Source organism: Salmo trutta, chromosome 7 (genome assembly GCF_901001165.1).
Source record: "Salmo trutta chromosome 7, fSalTru1.1, whole genome shotgun sequence".
Classification (NCBI taxonomy): domain Eukaryota; kingdom Metazoa; phylum Chordata; class Actinopteri; order Salmoniformes; family Salmonidae; genus Salmo; species Salmo trutta.
Genome location: NC_042963.1, coordinates 28,309,713 through 28,335,885, shown reverse-complemented (window position 1 = coordinate 28,335,885; position 26,173 = coordinate 28,309,713). Strand labels below are relative to the sequence as shown.

General features: G+C 43.1%; 1 protein-coding gene and 1 long non-coding RNA gene across 6 annotated transcripts in view; both read right to left on the bottom strand.

Annotated features, from left to right (window-relative positions):
• The window catches only part of osbpl5 (oxysterol binding protein-like 5), a 117,968-nt gene that overhangs the window by 22,074 nt on the left and 69,721 nt on the right, over positions 1-26,173 (bottom strand). For all 4 annotated transcript variants that reach the window (XM_029758494.1, XM_029758495.1, XM_029758496.1 and 1 more), the window contains 3 exons: positions 5,235-5,430; positions 4,709-4,893; positions 4,406-4,487 (listed from right to left, as the gene is read on the bottom strand). In XM_029758494.1, coding sequence (XP_029614354.1) covers positions 4,406-4,487; positions 4,709-4,893; positions 5,235-5,430 — 463 coding nt within the window. The remainder of the gene's footprint in view (positions 1-4,405; positions 4,488-4,708; positions 4,894-5,234; positions 5,431-26,173) is intronic.
• LOC115197193 (uncharacterized) lies at positions 18,890-24,717 on the bottom strand. Of its 2 annotated transcripts, XR_003878979.1 has the most exons (4): positions 22,872-24,717; positions 20,692-21,908; positions 20,385-20,404; positions 18,890-19,037 (listed from the first exon to the last, which is right to left on the bottom strand). It is a non-coding gene; the product is annotated as an uncharacterized LOC115197193 (long non-coding RNA). The 2 variants fall into 2 exon arrangements; XR_003878978.1 differs by having other exon boundaries at positions 20,692-24,681.

Genomic DNA, 26,173 nt, shown 5'->3' with positions numbered 1-26,173 from the left:
CTCATTTGAATTCCATGCTGTCACAGTTACCAGCCCTTTCAAGCTTAACATCCTTATCATTTATCGCCCTCCAGGTTCCCTTGGAGAGTTCATCAATGAGCTTGATGCCTTGATAAGTTCCTTCCCTGAGGATGGCTCACCTCTCACAGTTCTGGGTGACTTTAACCTCCCCACGTCTACCTTTGACTCATTCCTCTCTGCCTCCTTCTTTCCACTCCTCTCCTCCTTTGACCTCACCCTCTCACCTTCCCCCCCTACTCACAAGGCAGGCAATACGCTTGACCTCATCTTTACTAGATGCTGTTCTTCCACTAATCTCATTGCAACTCCCCTCCAAGTCTCCGACCACTACCTTGTATCCTTTTCCCTCTCGCTCTCATCCAACACTTCTCACTCTGCCCCTACTCGGATGGTATTGCGCCGTCCCAACCTTCGCTCTCTCTCTCCCGCTACTCTCTCCTCTTCCATCCTATCATCTCTTCCCTCTGCTCAAACCTTCTCCAACCTATCTCCTGATTCTGCCTCCTCAACCCTCCTCTCCTCCCTTTCTGCATCCTTCGATTTTCTCTGTCCCCTATCCTCCAGGCCGGCTCGGTCCTCCACTCCTGCGCCGTGGCTCGACGACTCACTGCGAGCTCACAGAACAGGGCTCCGGGCAGCCGAGCGGAAATGGAGGAAAACTCGCCTCCCTGCGGACCTGGCATCCTTTCACGCCCTCCTCTCTACATTTTCCTCTTCTGTCTCTGCTGCTAAAGCCACTTTCTACCACTCTAAATTCCAAGCATCTGCCTCTAACCCTAGGAAGCTCTTTGTTACCTTCTCCTTCCTCCTGAATCCTCCTCCCCCTCCCCCCCCCCTCCTCTCTCTCTGCGGATGACTTCGTCAACCATTTTGAAAAGAAGGCTGATGACATCCGATCCTCGTTTGCTAAGCCAAACGACACCGCTGGTCCTGCTCACACTGCCCTACCCTGTGCTTTGACCTCTTTCTCCCCTCTCTCTCCAGATGAAATCTCGCGTCTCGTGACGGCCGGCCGCCCAACAACCTGCCCACTTGACCCTATCCCCTCCTCTCTTCTCCAGACCATTTCCGGAGACCTTCTCCCCTACCTCACCTCGCTCATCAACTCATCCTTGACCGCTGGCTACGTCCCTTCCTTCTTCAAGAGAGCGAGAGTTGCACCCCTTCTGAAAAAACCTACACTCGATCCCTCCGATATCAACAACTACAGACCAGTATCCCTTCTTTCTTTTCTCTTCAAAACTCTTGAACGTGCCGTCCTTGGCCAGCTCTCCTGCTATCTCTCTCAGAATGACCTTCTTGATCCTAATCAGTCAGGTTTCAAGACTGGGCATTCAACTGAGACTGCTCTTCTCTGTGTCACGGAGGATCTCCGCACTGCTAAAGCTAACTCTCTCTCCTCTGCTCTCATCCTTCTAGACCTATCTGCTGCCTTTGATACCGTGAACCATCAGATCCTCCTCTCCACCCTCTCCGAGCTGGGCATCTCCGGCGCGGCCCACGCTTGGATTGCGTCCTACCTGACTGGTCGCTCCTACCAGGTGGCGTGGCGAGAATCTGTCTCCGCACCACGTGCTCTCACCACTGGTGTCCCCCAGGGCTCTGTTCTAGGCCCTCTCCTATTCTCACTATACACCAAGTAACTTGGCTCGGTCATATCCTCACATGGTCTCTCCTATCATTGCTACGCAGACGACACACAATTAATCTTCTCCTTTCCCCCTTCTGATAACCAGGTGGCGAATCGCATCTCTGCATGTCTGGCAGACATATCAGTGTGGATGACGGCTCACCACCTCAAGCTGAACCTTGGTCAAGACGGAGCTGCTCCTCCTCCCGGGAAGGACTGCCCGTTCCACGATCTCACCATCACGGTTGACAACTCCCTTGTGTCCTCCTCCCAGAGTGCTAAGAACCTTGGCGTGACCCTGGACAACACCCTGTCGTTCTCCACTAACATCAAGGCGGTGACCCGATCCTGTAGGTTCATGCTCTACAACATTCGCAGAGTACGACCCTGCCTCACACAGGAAGCAGCGCAGGTCCTAGTCCAGGCACTTGTCATCTCCCGTCTGGATTACTGCAACTCGCTGTTGGCTGGGCTCCCTGCCTGTGCCATTAAACCCCTACAACTCATCCAGAACGCCGCAGCCCGTCTGGTGTTCAACCTTCCCAAGTTCTCTCACGTCAACCCGCTCCTCCGCTCTCTCCACTGGCTTCCAGTTGAAGCTCGCATCCGCTACAAGTCCATGGTGCTTGCCTACGGAGCTGTGAGGGGAACGGCTCCTCCGTACCTTCAGGCTCTGATCAGGCCCTACACCCAAACAAGGGCACTGCGTTCATCCACCTCTGGCCTGCTCGCCTCCCTACCTCTGAGGAAGCACAGTTCCCGCTCAGCCCAGTCAAAACTGTTCGCTGCTCTGGCACCCCAATGGTGGAACAAGCTCCCTCACGACGCCAGGACAGCGGAGTCAATCACCACCTTCCGGAGACACCTGAAACCCCACCTCTTTAAGGAATACCTGGGATAGGATAAAGTAATCCTTCTAACCCCCCCCCCCAAAAAAATATTTAGATGCACTATTGTAAAGTGGTTGTTCCACTGGATATCTTAAGGTGAATGCACCAATTTGTAAGTCGCTCTGGATAAGAGCGTCTGCTAAATGACTTAAATGTAATGTAAATGTAATGTAAATGCCAACTATGTAAAAATAGCCAACAAATAAACTACCTGCAGGTAGAAAATATCCTGATAAAAATAAATATTCTATAAATCACATTGGCCTGTTTGCAACGAACTTGAAACATTGTATTAACTTGGGTCTGGCCCGAAGCTAGCGAACTTGCTGTTCCTCCTATAGAATCACAGCTCAGAAGTATTGTAGCGCTCCTGCACCTAAATATAAACAGTACCAGCACCCAAAATGAGTACCATAACCTATTTCAGTACAAGTCTAGCACTGATAAGTTGTAATCAGTTAGGCCTATTTTATGACGTTTCCACTGGATCAGAGCATGACATTTTTCCCTTTCATGCTGAGTGGTTATCGAAAGGGAGAGACCTGAAAATATTTTTCAAATACATTGAGGAACTATTGTAATTCTCGATGGATGTAAACACAGACTTTGTTTGCTTGCTGTTTGAGGTTAAGAAAACTACTTTGAGAAGCTCTACAGGTCATTAGTGGTGGTGCATTAAGCCAATCAAAAATACTATCAGATCCCCAAATGGGCACATTTACTATGTGTGTGTGCATATATTTTTGTGTGTGTAGAAGGTCAGCGTCCCGTAGTCACCTCTTCACTGTTGACGTTGAGACTGGTATTTTGCGGGTACTATTTAATGAAGATGCCAGTTGAGGACTTGTGAGGTGTCTGTTTCTCAAACTAGACACTCTAATGTACTTGTCCCCTTGCTCAGTTGTGCACCAGGGCCTCCCACTCCTCATTCTATTCTGGTTAGAGCCAGTTTGTGCTGTTCTATGAAGGGAATAGTACACAGCGTTGTACGAGATCTTCAGTTTCTTGGCAATTTCTCACATAGAATAACCTTAATTTCTTAGAACAAGAATAGACCGATGAATTTCAGAAGAAAGTTATTTGTTTCTGGTCATTTTGAGCCTGTAATCGAACCCACAAATGCTGATGCTCTAGATACTCAACTAGTCTAAAGGCCAGTTCTATTCCTTCTTTAATCAGAACAGTTTTCAGCTGTGCTAACATAATAGCAAAAAGGTTTTCTAATGATCAATTAGCCTAATGACCAAACAATCGACCAGTCAACTAATTGGGGTCAGCACTACAAAATAGATTAAAAGGCAAATACAAAATGAAAGAATAAAAGAGTGACACGTTAAACTAAAATTAAAGCAGCGTTCTACCCCCTCTGTTTGCCACACCCTATCACGTGTCTGTGTTGCTGTGTGTATCAGGTATACCTGGCTTGGAAACCAGCTGAACCTGTAATGCTGGGAGGCCCTGTGGCAGTTACACCAGAGACACTCTAACCTTCTCCCCAGGCAAGCGTATATACGATAGAGTATATAAGCCTGAAAGAACAATGACTCAAATCTAGCCTATATGGGAGTGAAGTAGATGTTTTTTATTTTACCATCTGTGGTATAAATTCTTTACCAAGACCCTGCAGAAATGAAATAACTAACCTAACTCCGCAATCTCCAATTCCACAACCCACACAGTTAACACTATGGAATTTTTGTTTTTCAAATTTTGGCTTGAATATTGGTTGTATGTTCATACAGTGGTACAATCGTAGAATGGAAGTCAGACCAGTCACTCAAAACTACAATTACTCCTCCAGCCAACCCCAGAACTAGGGGAGTGTCACTTTGTATTATTACCCTTATTAAACAGGTGAGTTTACCTTGGGCTTCTTGTAGAAGCCAGACAGGTACCAGCGCACGACCTGCTTTATTCTGCCATATGGACTCTCCTCCCTCGCAGCCCTGGGACCAGAGAGAGAGCAAGAGCGAGAGAGGACATAGAAGAAAAAACGGAAAGTGCGAGAGAGAGGGAGGGAAAGGGAGAGATGGACACAGAGCTTTGTTCAGTTTGAGTGTATCTACTAACTCATTCAGTAGATTGGTGTAGTGCTAGTGACATAGTAGAGATAAAGTAATGGTAATAGTTCAGCTACAAGTGTACTACTAGTCTAGTATTGTCATACTCCGACAGCAGATTAGCATGGTAGTAGTAGTCCGATAGTTTGTCCAGGAAAGAGCGTGGCTCCAGGATGAAGGTGGGCAAGACCACTTTAGACAGGTCCATGCCAGGCCGCAGCTGCTTTAGCAGGGTCCAGATCAGACCCTTGTTCTCCTCAGACACCGTCTCCACCTGGGACGCCTCACCAGCCTGGGAGAAAGGCACACACAGAAGCAGGGTTGGAAAATTAAAGTTTTGATTCATTCGAATAGACTCCTTTCAGTAGAGAAAAACGTATTTCCCATTCCTACAATAAATAGTCATCATGTTTCTTTTTGTCTTTACCCTACAGTCCTGATAACCACGTAGCTGCCCGGTGGTCAAAGCAGGCCCCACGTCACATTTCATGTGGCTCCTGATGTTCACCAATACATTTGATAGATTTAGAATAAATTATCACTGGCTAGCTACGGGCTTTGTAACGTGCCGAACCCCTAATAACCTGTCAGTGTATGTTAGCCGTCTGTGAGTGATGTCCTGTCGTGTTTCACCTCGGCCATCTCCTCCTGGCTCTGCTCGACGTAGGATGTGGCCTGCAGCCCCGGAGACAGCTCGTCCGATTGGTCCATGTCGCTCTCCTCCGTCAGCCGACCTCCATTCTCATTGGCCCCGTTGTCCCAATCCTCCTGGGCATCGTGCTCTGATTTCTCAGAGTAGCCGTCATTCTCCATCTGTTGGTTGGCCAACCTTAAAGAGGAGAAACACACAGATAGGGTTTAATTAGCAGGAGCACACATTAATAAAGTTTGTGTCTGTTACAGAAACATGACGGTACAACGCTGGTATTTATTTAACTTCATGTCCATCTGCACATTGGTAAGCTATTGGGTTTGCATATTTCATTAATAAAACTGTAGCAGAATTTGATTTAAACGGAATAACTTCCGCACGTATATTATATTACCAGTTTCAGGGGCGTACAGGAAATTCTGCCTCAGAACAAAGTCAAGAAAGATGAATAAGGCTGAATTTTGCACCGGTGTCGAAAACAACAGCCTCAGCTCCCGACACCTCAGTTTTTATACCTGTGCAATTAATGGTCACTCGCAGCACACACAAGCTTAGCTTGAAAGCAGGCCAAGTGACATGATTCTCTGGGAGAATTGGATGGAAAGGCATTGTATGCGGTCATCCTGCTCTGAACTGTAATTCACATATAAGTGACGGTACTAAGTCATCCCTCGTCACCCCGATATGAAATGAATCATAATGACGAGATCCTAATAGCTACCGCATCTCATTAACAGCATCTGCACATAATGATGTCACAGCTATGACACAACTCACCGACAAACCGCCTCAAAACTATTGAAGAATCATCACATATTGAAAGGCCTGAAAAATGTAATTTCTCACTCCTAAAGTGTTTTCCCTTCTCCATATTGTGAGAGAGCTGGATATGATTACACAAAGACCAGCAGACAGAGACTAGATCACAGGCTGGTGCCACCTTAACTGTGGAGGACGGGCTCATACTAATGGCTGGAATGGAATGGTATTGACACATCAAACATGGTTTCTTTGTGTTTGATACCAGTCACTTCATTCCAGTCATCATTTTGAGCCACCCTCTCCTCACCAGCCTCCTGTGTACTAGATAGAGGGGTAGGGCCTAATGTCAAAGGACAGGATGCATGTCCAACATCTGTAAGCATTTCACTGTAAGGTCTACACCTGTTGTATTCGGCACATGTGACAAATAACATTTGATTTCATTTGTACAACATGGCTGCCTAAGCAACCACATCCCCCACCGCACGCCTCACTTTCAGTGGCCTGAATGTCACTGTCAATAATGATGTCCCTCAGAGGATGACGCACATGCAGTTGCACACACACAGGACACAGAGCCCAAGAACGATACAGCCCTGGATATAAGAAATACATATCCTACAATATTCACAGCGTGCCCCAGCTATGTGTGGTACTGAATGAGAACCATATTCACATCATATAGTACATCCTGCCATTCAAAAGAACACATTTTGTGAACAACTACCAGACTTAACCTTAAGACAGCCAGTGAGTAGAAAAGCATCAGTGAAATAAAAGAGACAAAAAGACAGAGGAAAAAGGCAGACGGCTAAAGAGGTCCTTAATGGCTGTTAGATTGGAACCATTAACAGCAGACCTTTGTGTGTGGCTCTCCAGTGGACAGATGGACGGAAACACACACAGCTGCCTTCTCACAGATGCACACAGCGGTTTTCCACACAGTACACACTGAACCTGCAGGGCCATAAAGGCCACGCATGTCAAAAGTCATGTGTTGCCTGTCATATGTTCTACCTCACCAGGCAATTGGAAATATTACACAAACACAAATACATTACACCGTTGGCCATAAACTTGGGACGCATGGCCTTTCTTACCTTGTAAGCAAACGGCAATTATCCACCAGATTCCACTTACGCACAACAACAAGCGATTTATATAACATACATCCACAGGCACAAAAAGCCCTTCCCCTCTCCTCTCTTCTCTTCTCTAAATAAAAAGGCACGTGTCTGTTATTTTCACAAATCAGCGACTAAAGCGTAGGGATTTGTTTTCCTGTCTTCTCTGCCACGCCTGCTTCCTGGATGTGTGTCAGAATGTATGTATGTGTGTGTGTGTGTGTTCAGAAAAGAAGAGGCGAAGCAAGAGGATTCACTCTCACCAAAATCTGTCCAAAATAAGCCCAATGCGTTTATATGGGCTTATTTTGGACCTAAGCTCGTCGCCTGCCTGCCTCCCCTTTGGAACAATGACTCCCATTGTTAGGGCGGAAACATGAGTATCTGGTCATTATATACAGATCTCTGGTGTGTAACAGTGTGTGTGGGGGTCTGCTTCACTGGTTGGTAAAATATTTCTTCCTGAGTATCTGCCTCCTGTCACATGACCCACGGGGGCTGTTGTGATTGGCTGAAAGGAGAGAGGGGCTAGAGAGTGCAGTCTAAATAGAGGATACTAGCAAACGCAAACACACACAAACATACACCATGACTCTCAATTACTTAGAGAAATCAATGAAAATTTTGCCCTGACATTATTTGGCATGACAACTCCATTGAAACACAATGAAATTGTGACCACTATTTAGGCACACCTTATTGAATATGTCACTGCTCAGGTGCCCTATTTAATGACCCTACTTATCTTTGAATCAGCAGGTGTGCCCTCTGTTATAACCCCTGACAAAGAAATTCAAGTCGATTTTATACTCTGAGTTTTATGCTAAATGGTATTGTGTATGGTACTGCGAGCTGACTAAGGGATAGTATTCCTCCAATCTTAACTTCTCTTTGAGGTCAGCAAACGATTGTCAACTTCCCAAAATAGCTTCCCAAAATAGCCTATACATACTTCAATCCACAGAGATCCTATTAAATTACGAGGTATAACATGTAATTATATACTTCAATCTAATTTAGACAATGATACAACAAAATCAGAGAAGATCTGTTTCAACTTTGAATTTAAGACTTTGGAAGATAGCTTTTCTTAGGTCCCAATTATAATTATTTTGCTTGGGGAGGGTTGTGTCTTTTTTTCTTCAGGTTTACATTCATTCTTTTGCAAGTTTTATTATATACATTCATTCCACCCAAGCCAAATTTCTTCATCTGCTTGCATGCGCCTCCCCTATATCAAGGTGGTATTTCCTTTGTGCACTATGCTTTTCCGTGCGCTAACTTTTATTATTAACCTGGTGGTTCAAGCCCTGAATGCTGATTGGCTGAAAGCCATGGTATATCAGACCGTATACCAGGGTATTTATTGTTCTAATTACATTGGTAACCAGTTTATAATAGCAATAAGGCACATCGGGGGTTTGTGGTATTTGGCCAATATACCACGACTAAGGGCTGTATCAAGGCACTCCACGTTGCGCCTCAGAACAGCCCTTAGCTGTGGTATATTGGCCCCTCGTGCCTTATTGTTTAACTATACCACAGGTCAATATAACTCTGCGTTGCGTCGTGCCTAAGAACAGCCCTTAGCCATGTTATATTGGCCATATACCACACCCCTCGTGCCATATTGCTTAATCATACCACACACAAACGCATTCAAAGCTTTTAATTTTTTTTTTACATTTTCTATATGAATCCACAAGAACAAATAGGAATAGCTGATAGGCAGCGGAGAGGCCAGGTGCATCACTGCACATGAAGGAACAGTGAAGACACGCAGCTCAAAAAGATCCCCTGTTGATATTGTTTAGGGACAATACAAGTATCCTTCCTAGACTAGCCTTGTAGTGGCATATTTTCTCTATTCCATCCAATAAATATGACCACTGCTCTGGCGAGAGAGGGGCTATTTCGGACACACACTCACCGCAGGCTTTACTGCACATAGAGATGATGGCAGTGTGGCACTTCGGATTGCAAGTTACAAACAAAAGGATGCTTCTTCGTTCAAGCATATAAAACTTACAGACTTTCTAATATAAAAGATGTGAAAATGATCCTTATAATTCCTCTAATTCTAATAACTTACAAGTGCAATAAATGAAGGCTATTGTCTGCAGTAAATTCAAGATATCATGTGAGTAAGTGCGAGCAAGTGCCGTCAAAAAACTATACCGCTCCCCCGTCTAACCAAGACTCCTCGTTGGCCCGACTTCCTCCCTCAAATAACCTTTCCTCCTCCTGTAGCCACCGCACCGGCCGCAAGGGGGCTATTCATCTCCAATAATGGCTTCACACTAATAATTCAACTAAAAATGCTCTGGCTATTGTATACAAATCCAAATTGGCTATTTGGCTCTAACAAGCCTACAACACCACCATGCAATGAATAATTGCATTATTGTTTTCAAATGCTACTCCTGGCTGCAGCGAAAATGTAATATGAATAACGGCACAAAAGCCCTGTGACTTGAATGTTTCATTCCATATGGATCAGTGGTGGGTCTGTCAACTCTCTACAGTTTATAAGGTCTAGAAAGGCACTGTAACAGGCCAGTCTGGCTGTATTTTAACTTCTGATAGTGAGATGCGACGTCTGTTGCGGATCATGATTCTCCCAAATCATCCTATACGTAACTAAAATATAAACGCAACATGCAACAATTTCAGCGATTTTACTTAGTAAGGCCCTAATCTATGGATTTCATGTGAATGGGCAGGGGCACAGCCATGGGTGAGCCTGGGAGGGTATAGGCCCACCTACTTGGGAGCCAGGACCACCCACTGGGAGCCAAGCCTAGCCAATCAGGATTAGTTTTACCCCACAAAAGGGCTTTAATACAGACAGAAATACTCCTCAGTTTCATCAGCTGGCGGGGTGGCTGGTCTCAGATGATCCCGCAGGTGAAGAAGCCGGATGTAGAAGTCCTGCGCTGGCGTGGTTACAAGTGGTCTGCGGTCGTGAGGCTGGTTGAACGTACCGCCAAATTCTCTAAAACGACGTTGGCGGAGTTTATGGTAAAGAAATTAGCATTCAATTCTCTGGCAACAGCTCTGGTGGACATTCCTGAAGTCAGCATGCCAATTGCACACTCCCTCAACACTTGAGACATCTGTGGCATTGTGCTGTGTGACAAAGCTGCAGATTTTAGTGCCATTTTATTGTCCCCAGCACAAGGTGCACATGTGTAATGATCATGCTGTTTAATCAGCTTCTTGATACGCCACACCTGTCAGGTGGATGGATTATCTTGGCAAAGGAGAAATGCTCACTAACAGGGATGTAAACAAATCTGTGTACAACATTTGAGAGAAATAAGCTTTTTATTCGTATGGAACATTTCTGGGATCTTTTATTTCAGCTCATGAAACATGGGACCAACACTTTACATGTTGCGTTTATATTTTTGTTCAGTATATAATAATGTGGCCACATATGCTTCTGGTAGGCCTAGCTATTCAGGAAAACTTAACAGGCCCTCTGCCCCTCCTCCAATCTGACCAGCTATTCCTCACACACCTAGAACCTAATGCTTCAATATAGCTTAAATACTGTATTTGTCATTTAACCTTTAAAAAGTATTTATCACATTTTCTATGTGGCATAAACACAACCATTCAATGTTTTAATCTGATTAGGCTACTTCAAAAGCCTCCTGTAGCATGTGCACGTTCGTCCAAAATATAATTCAGGCATCTTCAAAATGGCTTGACATCAATCAGGTTTCCATCCAACCTTTTAATGCATGTAAAGTACATGTTGGATAAAATATATCATGACATCATGGGAAAGCATGCAGTTTATTAGGCTAAAGACGAAATATTGATGAACTTCACCAGGTGGTGAATGTGCATGGTGATGAGCTTGATGCTCCTTTCAATAAATATTGAGGGTCTTATTCTGGTGACATGATGATCGACGCTTGGCTGCTGTTTGACAAAAATAATCTCGCACTTTTGTTGATAATTTCATCATGTAGGCTATACCCGCACTGTATACCAGAGTGGGCACATTCGCTATACCTACACTTTGTTTTTGTACCAAACCCATCAGTAGGCCCAGAGTTTAATTTTTTTTAATTTGGTACATGAATTTAAGTCATTTTTATGTGCACCACGTATTTACGCACATACTTTTACCAGAAACAAGCCCATTTGTTGGAAACAACTGATGGGAAAATGTGCATATTGGTTTTATGTGGATTTTCATGAAACACTGTCGCTAATTGCATGGAAACCTAGCTATACACACTAAAGCAGGGATCATCAACTAGATTCAAGCGCGGGCCAATTGTTTTATTGAGCAGATGGTCGGAACATAATTACAAATAATTTGTAGACTGCAAATTGACAGCAAAAGCTTATCTAATGTCAAAAATGTGAAGTGTGGTGTACCGCAGGGCAGCTATCTAGGCCCTCTACTCTTTTCTATTTTTACCAATGATCTGCCACTGGCATTAAACAAAGCATGTGTGTCCATGTATCCTGATGATTCAACCATATACGCATCAGCAACCACAGCTAATGAAATCACTGAAACCCTTAACCTGTTGGGGATAGGGGGCAGTATTTACACGGCCGGATAAAAAACGTACCCGATTTAATCTGGTTACTACTCCTGCCCAGTAACTAGAATGTGCATATAATTAGTAGATTTAGATAGAAACTTTAGAGTGTTTTCTAAAACTGTTTGAATGGTTATGGCAGGCCAAAACCTGAGAAGATTCCATGCAGGAAGTGGAAATCTGATTTGTGGAATCACCTTCAACACTTTGCCTATGAGAAACACCGTGAGTTAGGATTCATTTAGCACTTCCTAAGGCTTCCACTAGATGTCAACAGTCTTTACAAAGTGGTTTGAGTCTTCTATGGTAGAAACTGACCCAAAGAGAGGCTTGGGAAGTTGGTCACAGGGGCAGGGCCATTACTACTATGACGCGGGCGCCCATGGGTACTCTCTCATTCCGAAACGTTTAGTAAGACAATGCAATCGTCCGCCTTGAATATTATTGAAGGTCTGGTTGAAAAAGGCCCTAAAGATTTATGTTATACAACATTTGACATGTTTGAACGAACTTAAATATATATTTTTTGCTCTTTCATGGCGACAAGTTCCGCGCGCTACAGTGCATTATGAGTAGCCTTCGGAATGCACTAACAAGGAGCTATTGTGACATAAATTATTAACTTTTTCGAACAAAACTACATTTGTTGTGTACCTGGGAATCCTGGAAGTGCCTTCTGATGAAGATAATCAAAGGTAAGGGAATATTTACAATAGTATATTTGATTTTAGATGGTTCCAAGACGGCACTAATCTGTATCGCCTAGCCTATTTTTCTGAGCATACCACCTCATTTATTGCAAAGTGTGATTTCCCAGTAAAGTTATTTTTAAATCTGGCAATGCGGTTGCATTCACGAGATGTTAATCTATAATTCTTTGAATGACAATATTACATTTTAACAATGTTTTCGAATAGTAATTTTGTAAATTGTAGCGCTGATTCACCGGAAGCATTTGAGGAAAAATATTTTCTGAACGTCACGCGCCGATGTAAAATGCTGTTTTTATATATAAATATGAACTTTATCGAACAAAAAATGCATGTATTGTGTAACATGATGTCATCTAATGTTTTGCTTTTGCTGTAAAGCCTTTTTGAAATCGGACAACGTGGTTCGATTCAGGAGAGGTGTATCTATAAAATGGTGTAAAATCGTCATATGTTTGAGAAATTGATGTTATAGCATTTATGAGGTATTTGTATTTTGCGCGACGCGATTCCACTGGCTGTTGACTAGGGTAGGACGCAAGCGTCCAAGGTTCCCAGACAGGTTAACAAAGAGTTGCAGTCTGTTTTGGAAAGGGTGGCCAGTAATAAACTGGTCCTGAACATCTCTAAAACTAAGAGCATTGTATTTGGTACAAATCATTCCTTAAGTGCTAGACCTCAGATGAATCTGGTAATGAATGGTGTTTCTGTTGAACAAGTTGAGGAGACTAAATTACTTGGCGTTACCTTAGATTGTAAACTGTCATGGTCAAAACAAATAGATTTAATGGTTATAAAGATGGGGAGATTTCTAGCCGTAATAAAGAGATGCTCTGCTTTTTTGACACCACACTCCAAAAAGCAAGTTCTGCAAGCTCTAGATTTGTCTAATCTTGATTATTGTCCAGTCATGTGGTCCAGTGATGCAAGGAATGACGTAGTTAAGCTGCAGCTGGCCCAGAACAGAGTGGCATGTTTTGCTCTTAATTGTAATCAGAGGGCTGATATAAATACTATGCATGCCAGTCTCTCTTGGCTAAGAGTCGAGGAGAGACTGACGGCATCACTTTTTATAAGAAACAGTAATGTGTTGAAAATCCCAAATTGTTTGCATAGTCAACTTACACAGAGCTCTGACACACACATGTATCCCACCAAACATGCCACCAGGGGTCTTTTCACAGTACCCAAATCCAGAACAAATTCAAGAAAGCGTACAGTATTATATAGAGTCCTTATCGCATGGAACTTCCTTCCATCTCATATTGCTCAAATAAACAGCAAACCTGGTTTCAAAAAACAGAAAAAGCAACACCTTGCGGCACAACGCCTCTCCCCTATTTGAACTAGATAGTTTGTGTGTATGCATTGATATGTAACCTGTGTGCCTTTAAAAAAACAATTATGTAGTTCTGTCCTTCAGCTGTTCTTGTCTATCGATGTTCTGCATTATGTCATTCTGTATTATGTTTCATGTTTTGTGTGGACCCCAGGAAGAGTAGCTGCTGCTTTTGCAACAGCTAATGGGGATCCTAATAAAATACAGTGCATTCAGAAAGTATTCAGACCACCTTGACTTTTGACACATTTTCTTACATTACAGCCCTACTCTAAAATGTATTAAATACATACTCATCAAATCAACAAACAATACCCCATAATGACAAAGCAAAAATGTCTGCAGCATTGAAGGTCCCCAAGAACAGTGGCCTCCATAAAATCTAAAATGGAAGAAGTTTGGAACCACCAAGACTCTTCCTAGAGCTGGCCTCCCAGCCAAACTGAGCAATCGGGGGAGAAGGGCCTTGGTTAGGGAGGTGACCAAGAACCTGATGGTCACTCTGACAGAGCTCCAGAGTTCCTCTGTGGAGATGGAAGAACCTTCCAGAAGTAACATCCATCTCTGCAGCACTCCACCAATCAGGCCTTTATGGTAGAGCTGCCAGACGGAAGCCACTCCTCAGTAAAAGGCACAGGACAGACCGCTTGGAGTTTGCCGAAAGGCACCAAAAGAAGATTATCTGGTCTGATGAAACCAAGATTGAACTCTTTGGCCTGAATGCCAAGCGTCACGTCTGGAGGAAACCTGGCACCATCCCTACGGTGAAGCATGGTGGCAGCATCATGTTCGTTGATGTTTTTCAACGGCAGGGACTGGGAGACTAGACAGGATCGAGGAAAAGATGAATGGAGCAAAGTACAGAGAGATCCTTGATGAAAACCTGCTCCAGAGTGCTCAGGACCTCAGACTAGGGCGAAGTTTCACCTTCTAACAGGACAACTGCCCTAAGCGCACAGCCAAGACAATGCAGGAGTGGCTTCGGAACAAGTCTATGAATGTCCTGGCCCAGCCAGAGCCAAGACTTGAATCAAATCAAACATCTCTGAAGAGACCTAAAAAAAAAAGCTGTGCAGCGACGCTCCCCATCCAACCTGACAGAGCTTGAGAGGATCTGCAGAGATTTTTGGAGAAACTCCAAATACGGGTGTGCCAAGCTTTTAGCTCCATTCCCAAGATGACTCGAGGCTGTGAAATCACTGCCAAAGGTGCTTCAACTAAGTACTGAGTAAAGGGTCTGAAAACGTATGTAAATGTGATCTTTTTTATTTATTTTTACATTTGCAAAAATTCCTAAAATTGTTTTTGCTTTGTCATTATGGGGTATTGTGTGTCAATTGATGAGGGGGAAAAAACTATTTAATACATTTTAGAATAAGGCTGTAACGTAACGAAATGTGTAAAAGGTAAAGGGGTCTAAATACTTTCCGAATACACTGTATAATACTTGACTAAAGCATCATTTCAAACCTTGATTACATTTGTATGCGATCACACGTCTCTCTATTATAAGCGGGAATACTTGGGAACAGATTAAAATAAATTGGAGCGGATTTCTTGGTGTTTTTAGTCTTTTATGTCCAACAAGGAAAATAAATATTTTCCTTTTTGTAAAACATATTTACATTTGCTCAGAAAACATAGGGGGCCCATTAAAACCACCTGCGCGCCAAATTCTGCCTGTGGGCTGCCAGTTGGGGAACCCTGTCCTGAAGACCCTGGCAACTGTGAAAGTCCAGTGTCACTTTGATTTTGCCTGCACATCATGGTTCACCAAACATCTAAAGAATAAGCTACAGACCAGCCAAAACAAGCTTGTAAGAATTGTACTTAAACTCCCCCCTCATACTCATCTGGAGATTGAGCATTTTAAGCAGCTAGGCTTGCTAACTTTGGAAAAATGTATTCAACTTGGTCTGGTCCACAGAATTATCACTGACTCAGCCCCCAGGTACCTATCAAGCATAATACCAGAGCCAGAGACTCTAATATTTCACTTTTAAATATAAGAGTCTATCTGGTAAGAACACATTTTTATATACCAGCGCTGTTGAGTGAAACAAACTACCACAGCAATTCAAAGCCATACCAACCATAACCACTTTTTAAAATAATGTCAAAAGCTGGCTAATGTGTGAATAGTATAAACTTTTTTTGCCTCTATGTAAATATTGATAGAGTGTACAAAACATTAGGAACACCTGCTCTTTCCATGAAAGACTGACTAGGTGAATCCAGGTGAAAGCTATGATCCCTTATTAATGTAACCTGTTAAATCCACTTCCAATTAGTGTAGATGTCGGGGAGGAAACAGGTTAAAGAAGGACTTTTAAGCCTTAAGACATGGATTGTGTACGTGTGCCATTCAGAGGGTGAATGGGCAAGACAAAATATTTAAGTGCCTTTGAACGTGGGTATGGTAGCAGGTGCAAGGCGCACCGTTTTGAGCGTGTCAAGAACTGCAACGCTGCTGGGTTTTTCACACTCAACAGTTTCCTGTGTGTATCAAGAATGGTCCATCAACCAAAGGACATCCAGCCAACGGCAAGCCAGTGGTCGAAAACAGGTCATTGATGAAAGAAAACAAAAGGAGGATGACACTAATTGTGCAGAGCAACAGACAGACTAGAGTTAGTCAACTGACTCTGGATAAGAGCGTCTGCTAAATGACTTAAATGTAAACTGACAGTCCAGTAGAACATTGATGCCTAAAGACCAATTAAAGAATGCACAACTCATCGTACCTTGACACGAATGGGGTATGGCAGCCAATGACCTTGCAGAGTTCCACTTTCAGCAAAAAACAAACTATGGTTGCAGTGGGCTAATGAATAAAAACACTGGACACTGGAGAATTGGAAAAACATTGGCTGGTCTGATGAATCCCGGTTCCTGCTGTTTCACGCTGATGGGAGAACTAGGGTATGGCACACATGGCACATATTGGGCCCCTTGATAAAAGTGGAGCAACGTTTGAATGCCACAAGATATCTTAAGATCATTGCCAATGAGGTGTATCCCTTCATAGCAGCAGTGTATCCATCTGCAAATAGACCATGCAACAAGGCTAGGATTGTCCAGGAATGGTTCCATGAAAATGACAGTGAATTCAGCTTACTGCAGTGGCCTGCCCAGTCACCAGATCGTAATCCAATTAAGCATCTGTGGGATGAGATGGAACGAGCTATTCAGAGTAGAGATCCACTACAAGCCAACTTGACACACCTGTGGGAAGCATTGGCGTCAGAATGGGCCAGCATCCCTGTGGAATGCTTTCAAAACCTTGTAGAGTCCATGCTCGACAAATTGAGGCTACTCTGAGGACAAAAGTATGTGTGACTCTATATTAGGAAGGTGTTCCTAATGTTTTGTACACTCAGTATGTTTTTCTGTAAAAAATAGGGACCACAATGGAAATAAGTCCCCAAATTTATTGTGCAATCCCTGTCACTTTAAAAAGTATTTGTACTGTGTGTATATGTATATATTTTTGGACACATTTTTGGACCTTCAACCTTCTGGCCCGTAGCCCTGCGTGGCATCGACTGTGCCTAAAAAAGCATGCTGAAGTGGAAAAGTCGATATCCATGTTTATAAACACAGGGCCGCTACAGTTATTTGTGGTCGCAAACATTATTTAGAGTTAATTCTTTGAGGTGGGAGGGTGTGCAATTTTTGTTACAGTACAGTACATTTTTACAGTACATTGAGTTGGACCAGCGTTTTTAGCCTGCTAGCTACGTTAGCTGCTAACCTTAGCTAGTGTGTTCAGTGTTCAAGCTAACACGGCTACTTAGCTAGCAAGCCAAGATCTGTATTCAGATCTGCTACCAGTAGGAACATGGAGCACCTCATGTCAGTCACTCACAGTTGAGACGAGCACAGGGTCAAGCTGCAGTGCAGTGACCCTGGATGGAGAGCATGTTGTGATGTTAATGGCCTTGCTCAAGGGCCCAACAGTAGGGGAATTTCTTTAGGATTTTAGTCCAGCAGCCCTCCAGTTGCCAGATCAATTCCCTAATTTTTTCCAGCTCCTGGCCCAAGATTCAAAGCAGCTACCTTTCGGTTATTAGGTCCAACTTATTATGGGCTGGGCTCCCTACTGATACTATTTGAATAACTAATACTCCACTCATATGAGGAGTGGAAAAGCCCTATGCATCATAAACATGTCTACTGGAGTTACTTCCTGTCAGAGAGACTGATTAGAGTAGTTATAGACATGAACATACAACTTGAACTACAGAGTAAGGCTGTCTTCAAATAAAAAATGCATACAGTATAACGCATGTCCAACGGGGTGAGAAACACTGCTCTGTTTACAATGGAGACATACGTCTTTGCAACTTTTCTAACGGACGGTGCAACACAATGCTAGGGGCCTCCCCCAACACACTCCTCCCACTGCTGTGTCTAATACACATCCATTTGTCTGATTTGAAGGCCCCTTTATAGTCCTCAATAATCAACTATTTAATACCTGTTACATGTTAATTCTTGCTCTTTCATTCAAGTATATTCAGTACTTCTATCCATCTCTCGACAGGTGCTACAGCAATAGAATATTCCAAGGACCTCCAGAGCCTTCTGACCAACTACCTGCGATCGCTCAAGAGCACAGAGTAGGCTCTGTTCGTAATAGTATACTTATGCACCTTCACTATTGCTGTCTGTGTGTATATAAATCAAGGGTCACTGGTTGGATCTACTGTATTTCAAAACTAATGCTCTCCCCCTCTAAAAGTCTCCCAGACTTTAATACAAACTAACATGGGTCCTTCCCAAAGTCCCCAGGTGAGTCTGCTGGGCTATAGAACTCTAGAGCAGCACATCAACAAAACCTTTACAAATAGTTAGGTTACAAAATAATAACTAATAACTTTTTCATAGACTGTTGGTCTTCCCATTTTTACTAATGCAGACTTTATCAATAAAGACAACACTTAAAGCTTATGATTAAAAAGTTCTAAAAATCAAGTCCAGGGTGAATACATTTTTACTAACGTGTCAACTAAAATACATAAAGACCAGATTGAAGAATGGGACAATAGACAAGTGAATATAAGTCAGTTCTTCCATTTGTATCAATGAGTGGTTACAAGATATGTAGACTTTCCATACACACAGACAGAAGGGTGTTTGACAATCTTTATTTAACAATAGCTAAAAATCCCAAAATATTGAGGAATATTGAGGAACGTTCCGTGGTCCCCCCACGGCAGGCACACTCTGAGGGATCCACTCCAGTGTTCGCAGCAGGCCTCTCCTGGGTGGTGTTGTACTGAGTGAAAGACAAAAAAAAACAGTCAGATCACGCTGGGGCACCGTTGGGCCAAGTACAATAAACCACAACACCTCTCCAAAGAGTACTAAACTAAATCACAAAGCCACAATACAACTAAGGAAAGGAGTATATTAATATCAAAGCAAAAACCAACGATAATGGGAAAATAGGTGGGGTGAAGTAAGGCGGTATGGTCCGGTATGGTGTCCCGGCAAAATAAAGTGTGGGTACGCCGTACCGGTAAAACGTGAGCTTCTCACAATAATGAAAACAAAATGTCAAGAAAACTGTAGGCTATTAAAACATTATCATTAACGTATGTCAGAGGCATGAAACATGTGCAAATGGACTTGAAAACAGGTGGTACAGCCTAAGCTCCAAAATGCGATGCAGTTCGACAAGAACACTGACATTTTGCCAAGGCAGAGATGAGTGGCCTACACTGAGACGCGCAAGGACAGCAGTGGATGCATTCATTCTGGTCTAATGACAAATCACCAAATGTCATTACACTTTAGGTGCTTTGTTGGACAGACGTCTCTTTCCATTCACCACTGGTTGGAGGCTGGAAATGTGTTTTGAATGGATGAACGTGTGCGGGTAGCCTAGTATAGGAGCCTTTTGAAGTGATTGTTTGACAATAAGATTAAAACATAGTTGCATTTATGCCACAATAAATAGTAAATTCAATAAATTCTAAATATAATTCTATGATTAGGCCCCAACACAGCCGACCCACTCATTAGGCAGGATTATGCAGCCGCCTAGACTCACCTCCAACATATAAACACCTCAAATGATTCTGCCCAAAAACAAAGACAATTTCTCTCACCCAGTGGCATGACGGCTATTTAGGTGAGCGCTGATGCCAAACCATGATAAGCAGTGACCACTTAGCCAAAGATAGGGGTAAAAAATAATTAGCTTGTCCATGCCCAGCGCGCCTCTCCAGAGTGCTGTTGGAGAAACGCAGTGCTGCGTCGCTCCATCAAATGAATTGAACAGGAAATTATGTCGCCTACGATAGAAAGAGTAGTACCATATGTGGGTTTTCTGTAGCTCATAGACTGGAGACCAAATGGATTGCAATGTCATGAAACAGACACTTTTTAAATCATTAACTTGCTAATGTGGAGAGAGAGTGCAGAAGAAAGTCAACTAAAAAAGGCAAGCGAGCAGACATCAGCTTTTGAGCGGCTGCGGCGTGAATCAAACAGAGTTGGACAGCAAATGGTGCTGAAAGTAACTAATTTCAACAATTGTCTAGATTTTAATTCAACTTCACTAACAGGGTTTTTTTGGAACCTATTTCTTCCTATTAAAAAAAATAAGAGGTAGGCCTACCTGTTTGACAGACGCAGTTTCTTAAAGAAAAGGGCAACAAGGATATCAATTGTTAGCTTTATAGTTTGAAATAAATACATAAAAAGAATCCAGATAAGATAAAGAGTTCTTAACTCTGATATGCTACAAAAAAGCTTTAAAATGACCACCAAAGCTGTGACTGATTCATATGGGGATATATCGATTAGTCTCTGACATTCTGAAGCTGAACGGTGGCCTTCAATATTGGAGGAGCCCAAAAAAATTAACTGCTAATTCCATCCCTATTAAATGAGCTTTTCTGAAAAGGGAAGATGTTTACACTCACGCAGCTTTTGGGGAAGCACTTCTGTTGTTGGGTTAAGCAACAGACGAGTATCCGGCAGTTGAAGCTTACATTTTTCTGCGTTAGTCGAGCCTCTGTCTGGGTGGAAAGGTAACTTTTGAAAGTGCCATGCTTAGATTCAAAAGGATGTCTAATATATAATTACAAGACACTCTGGTTTGACATTGGAGAAATATGGTAAGAATGTCTATTTCTCTGTCCATTCTTCCCTGAAACTTCTATTTTCATTATCCACCTTTCTCTTTAGACTTTTTCAGAGCGACATTTCTCTTCATTTTCACCAATTAACGCACAAAGAAATATGAAAGACAAATGTAATAGACACATAGGTGATTTTATCAGTGTAATCAGATTGAAAATATTAGGATATGTTATTACATACAGGGACGTTCTGCCACCCATAAATCGTTTTGGTGCACGCGCATGCACACACAGGAGGTCCCGCACCAGGAAGAAATGAAATCTACTTTCACCCCAGGAAAATAGTCAATAGATCTAAACAAACGTGATGGGAAAATCAAAAAGGCTTGATACAGTAATTTAAACCAAAATAAATGGAGGCAGGGGATAGTGGCTCAAGTAACATTACATTATCTGTGAGTCTATACTAGTGCGGATGGAACGAGAGGGGTAGGCTACTTAAAGCCTCCTCTCTGGTTCGATACAATTCACAGTAGGTGCAATGGCATTAACAAGTGTGTAGCACACAAAGCAGTAGAGAATGTCAGCAGGCGAAATGTTGGAAATTAACTATGGAAAGTTACTTAGCTTTAGGAAAGGTGACGTGTTCACCCTCCCAATTTCCCAAAAGGCCCCCTCTCCATTCCTCTAGTTCGCCGGCAGCCATCAACCCGGTCCACAGTGGCTCGTTGATCCGTAGTTCGTCCTCCCAGGTCACACGTCAGCTGAAGGCTCAATGCACAGGCACGCTGGCATTAATGAGTACATAGCAAGCATCACAGAGAATGTCGGCATACAGCTCTATCGGGCATGAAGTTAGAGTTGGATGTAGAGAGGTATATTTAGCTTAGGGAAGGGTGACGTGTTCACCCTACCAATTCACATTAAGGACTTCTTGAAATGGAAACTGATTGGTCTGCTCCAGCAACAGCATGCGCTCTCCTCAGTCGTCTCGGCTCCAGCTCTGCAACCACGCCGATCCCATCTCAACACGACAGCGTGCTGCTTCTGGCTTTCACCTTAAATAAAGAACAGGTGCAAGAAACTCCCAGGTCCAAATCAGTGACTCGTCAATGAATTATTCCCGTGATCAACAGGGGGAAGAGTTAACAGGGGCAAAAGAGGTGCACACCTTATATTTGTCTGGGTGAAACCCATACCAGGTCGATTAAGTTCCGGGCATATAATGCAATGTATGAAGGCAGCTTCTAATAGACACATAGTCACCTCCGTGACATATCTTTCTTTCATCACCAAAGCAGTGTTAGCATTTACTGCACATGTTGCTGAACAATCCAACCCTTTTGTAAGTGCCAATGATGCACAATATTAAGTTCATAAGCATTGACTGTAATACTGCTGCGCAACAACAACTTTCTTCCTGGTCGGTCAGCATGCTCCTTTCTAGTGATCTTACTCCCTCTCTACCTGAAATGCAACAACAAAAACATGAATAGCTGTGTCTACTCAGTCAGTAACTTAGCTTACTAATGAAACACTAACGTGTACATGTACAAGCATATTCTTTATCAGCCAACAGCCTCTGCTACTTTTTCAGTTACCTATTAATAAACAAACAGTCAGGGGAACTAGCTTACTTGTTTGGCAAACATGGTTCAAAGGTCAGTAGCAAGTCTTTAAAATATAGCTAGCAAATATCATTTTTATTTTCTAAAATCATTAGCTAGCTACCTTGATAAACTCAGCTGATGGTGGGAGTTAGGTTGAAACTGCTGGGGAAGAACTATCTAGCTAGCTCATCCAACAGGTCTAAGCTGCAGTGAAACAGAAAAGAGAGCCTGACCCTGATCCTACTGCATTTAAGCTAGCTAACTGGCTAATGGCCTTATCATAATCTTTAAAAGATAATATAAATATATTTGTTTTCCCCTCACGTCTAGCCATGTTAGCTAGCTTAAACATTGAACACTAAGGTTAGCTACTAATGTAGCTAGCAGGCTAAAAACGCAACCAACACTTACCAGTCCATGAGAACAGTGGTCATTATGGTGTCCCTCTGCCAACTTTCAAAATTAATTCCAATGTTTATCTGGTTTCTGGATGGGTCACGAGCAGTCTTTCTTGCTTCTTTTTCTCTTTTGCGGCCAGCTTGATTCAGATCCAAGAACATAGAATTATGCTTGTTGACATTGTCGGCTCTGTTTTGTTTCTGACTTTCACTTCCTCTCAGCTTAGCGCAAAGATGCACCTAGCCCAGAATGCCAGCCCAAGGTGGCTCAGAGCTCAACGCCCTCGTTTTCATTCAAATTTAAAACACTACACAAGACGTAGGGTGGCATAGGGTCGCCCACAACCTACGGATTCCTGATTTCATCTTTTCCTCTCTTGTGCAATATCTTATGAGTCATACATTGGACCTATTTATACCTATTTATACCATGATCAATATTTTGGGCAATTCAGAAGTTGAATTGTATTTCAAATGAATGTTATGATCTGTTTCTCTAAATTGCATTGTGAAAGCCTAACACTAATTTCATGTTTTTATTAGCTAGTCATGTTGGCAATAGAACAAGCTTCAAATGATGCACACTTGACTCAGATTGCGATTTATAATAGACTGTTTTTGGATTGCGTAAACAACATATTGTGTGACAGCAGGGATGCAGGGTTGTGCTTTAAACAAAACAACTACAAGTTGCTTGCTCTAGATCCCCAACGGCATAGCAAGGAGAGCTCCAAAAAAATGACCTTATAGTTGAAGACTTCTTTGTATCACAGAAGTGCATTGAAATTACTTAGGAAATGTTTAAGAGGCGACACACCTCTCCAAAGCGTGAAGACACCAGTTACTCCTCACACCCTTGTAATTTGTTTGTCTTATGTTGCGCCACATTTCCAGGAATAATCTTATCATGTTAATGAATGTAATTTCAGATTTTGTAATCAACAAATGCAGCAAAACGTACAGTAAATGTAAAATGCACATAAAACAACAGTGTAATGTTTGGATTAAATAACTTGTGTCCTCACCTATGGTCTAACATGTTTCCCATGATCTCCAAACTGTTGCCTTTCAATTGCTATGCTTTTCATATTTCTTCTGTAAGAAACATTTGAATTTAACCCTATCCATATAGGCCAAAAGGAAAATGGAAGGAGATGTACACAACAAGTTCACAATAATCACAAGATGAAAGTGGACAGACAGTTCCCAAAGATGGTGTCATTGACTGTGAATGCAAATGTGACAAGACAGTCATTGAAAATATTTACAACAATAGAGATTTCAGCATAGAAATCTATTAGGCATATAATGACTTTACAGTTAAAACTGAGAACATAGTCAACATTCCTGGAGACAATGGCAGAGACTTAAAATCAGTGGTCAAACTATAAAAGCAATAAACTATGATAAGACCATCTCAGGTCTAATTAGGAGATGGAGTGATACAAGCAAAGGCTTTGGCACAGAGCCACTTCATTTCATTGATGGCAATTTCCTTATAGAGCTGTTGCCTGACAATGTATACAGTGCCACTATCAGAAGCTTGAAACTAACCTGAAGATCTTTATGTTCACGAAAGCTATGGTTTTTATGATCATTTCAGCAGTAATGGAACAAATAATTTTTAAAAGAAATGCTCAAAGACGCTTTGTCATGTAATCAAAGGGAATCATAATGAAGTGTCAGATTATGTTATAGGGGAGTGCAATTAAAAATAGTAAAAATCCACACTAGGAGGTCAAAATAACTGAAAATGCGGGAGTGGGACTGTAACCTGGAAGGTTACAAGAAATCCCGCTATGCCCTCCAACGAACCATCAATACAGGACTAAGATTGAATCCTGCAAAACCGGCTCTGACGCTCGGCCAATGTGGCGGACGAAACTATTACAGACTACAAAGGGAAGCACAGCTGCGAGCTGCCCAGTGACACGAGCCTACCAGAGGAGCTTAATTACTCTATGCTCGCATCGAGGCAAGTAACACTGAAAGATGCATGAGAGCACCAGCTGTTCCGGAAGACTGTGATCACACTCTCCGCAGCCGATACTCTGAGCATGCACTGACCAACTGGCAAGTGTCTTCACTGACATTGTCAACCTGTCCCTGTCCGAGTCTGTAACACCAACATGTTGTTTCAAGCAGACCACCATGGTCCCTGTGCCAAAGAACACTAAGGTAACCTACGTAAATGACTACCGACCCATAGCAGTCACATCTGTAGCCATGAAGTGCTTTGAAATGCTGGTCATGGCTCACATCAACACCATTATCCCAGAAACCCTAGACCAAGTCCAATTTGCATACCGCCCCAACAGATTCACAGATGATGCAATCTCTACTGCACTAAACACTGCCCTTTCCCACCTGGACAAAAGGAACACCTATTTGACAATGCTATTTATTGACTACAGCTCAGTTTTCAACACCAGAGTGGCCACAAAGCTCATCACTAAGCTAAGGATCCTGGGACTAAACACCTCCCTCTGCAACTGGATCCTGGACTTCCTGACAGGCCGCCCACAGGTGGTAAGGGTAGGCAACAACACCACGCTGATCCTCAACACGGGGGACCCCCTGGGGTGCGTGCTCAGTCCCCTCCTGTACTCCCTGTTCACTCATGACTGCATGGCCAGTCACGACTTCAACACCATCATCAAGTTTGCCGATGACACAACAACGAGACAGCCTATAGGGAGGAGGTCAGAGACCTGGCCATGTGGTGCCAGGACGACAACAACTTCTCCCTCAATGTGATCCAGACAAAGGAGATGACTGTGGACTACAGGAAAAGGAGGACCGAGCACGCCCCCTTTCTCATTGACGGGGCTGCAGAGGAGCAGGATGAGAGCTTCAAGTTCCTTGGTGTTCACATCACCAACAAACTGTCATGGTCCAAACACACCAAGACAGTCGTGAATAGGGCACGACAAAGCCTATTCCCCCATCAGGAGACTGAAAAGATTTGGCATGGGTCCTCAGATCCTCAAACGGTTCTACAGCTGCACCATTGAGAGCATCCTGACTGGTTTTATCACTGCCTGGTATGGCAACTGCTCAGCCTCTGACCACAAGGTGCTAGAGAGGGTAGTGAAAACGGCCCAGTACATCACTGGGGCCAAGCTTCCTGCCATCCAGGATCTCTATACCAGGCGGTGTCAGAGGAAGGCCCTAAAAATTGTCAAAGACTCCAGCCACCCTAGTCATAGACTGTTGTTCTCTCTGCTACCACACAGCAAGCGGTACCGGAGCACCAAGTCTAGGTTCAAACGGCTTCTTAACAGCTTCTACCCCCAAGCCATAAGACTCCTGAAC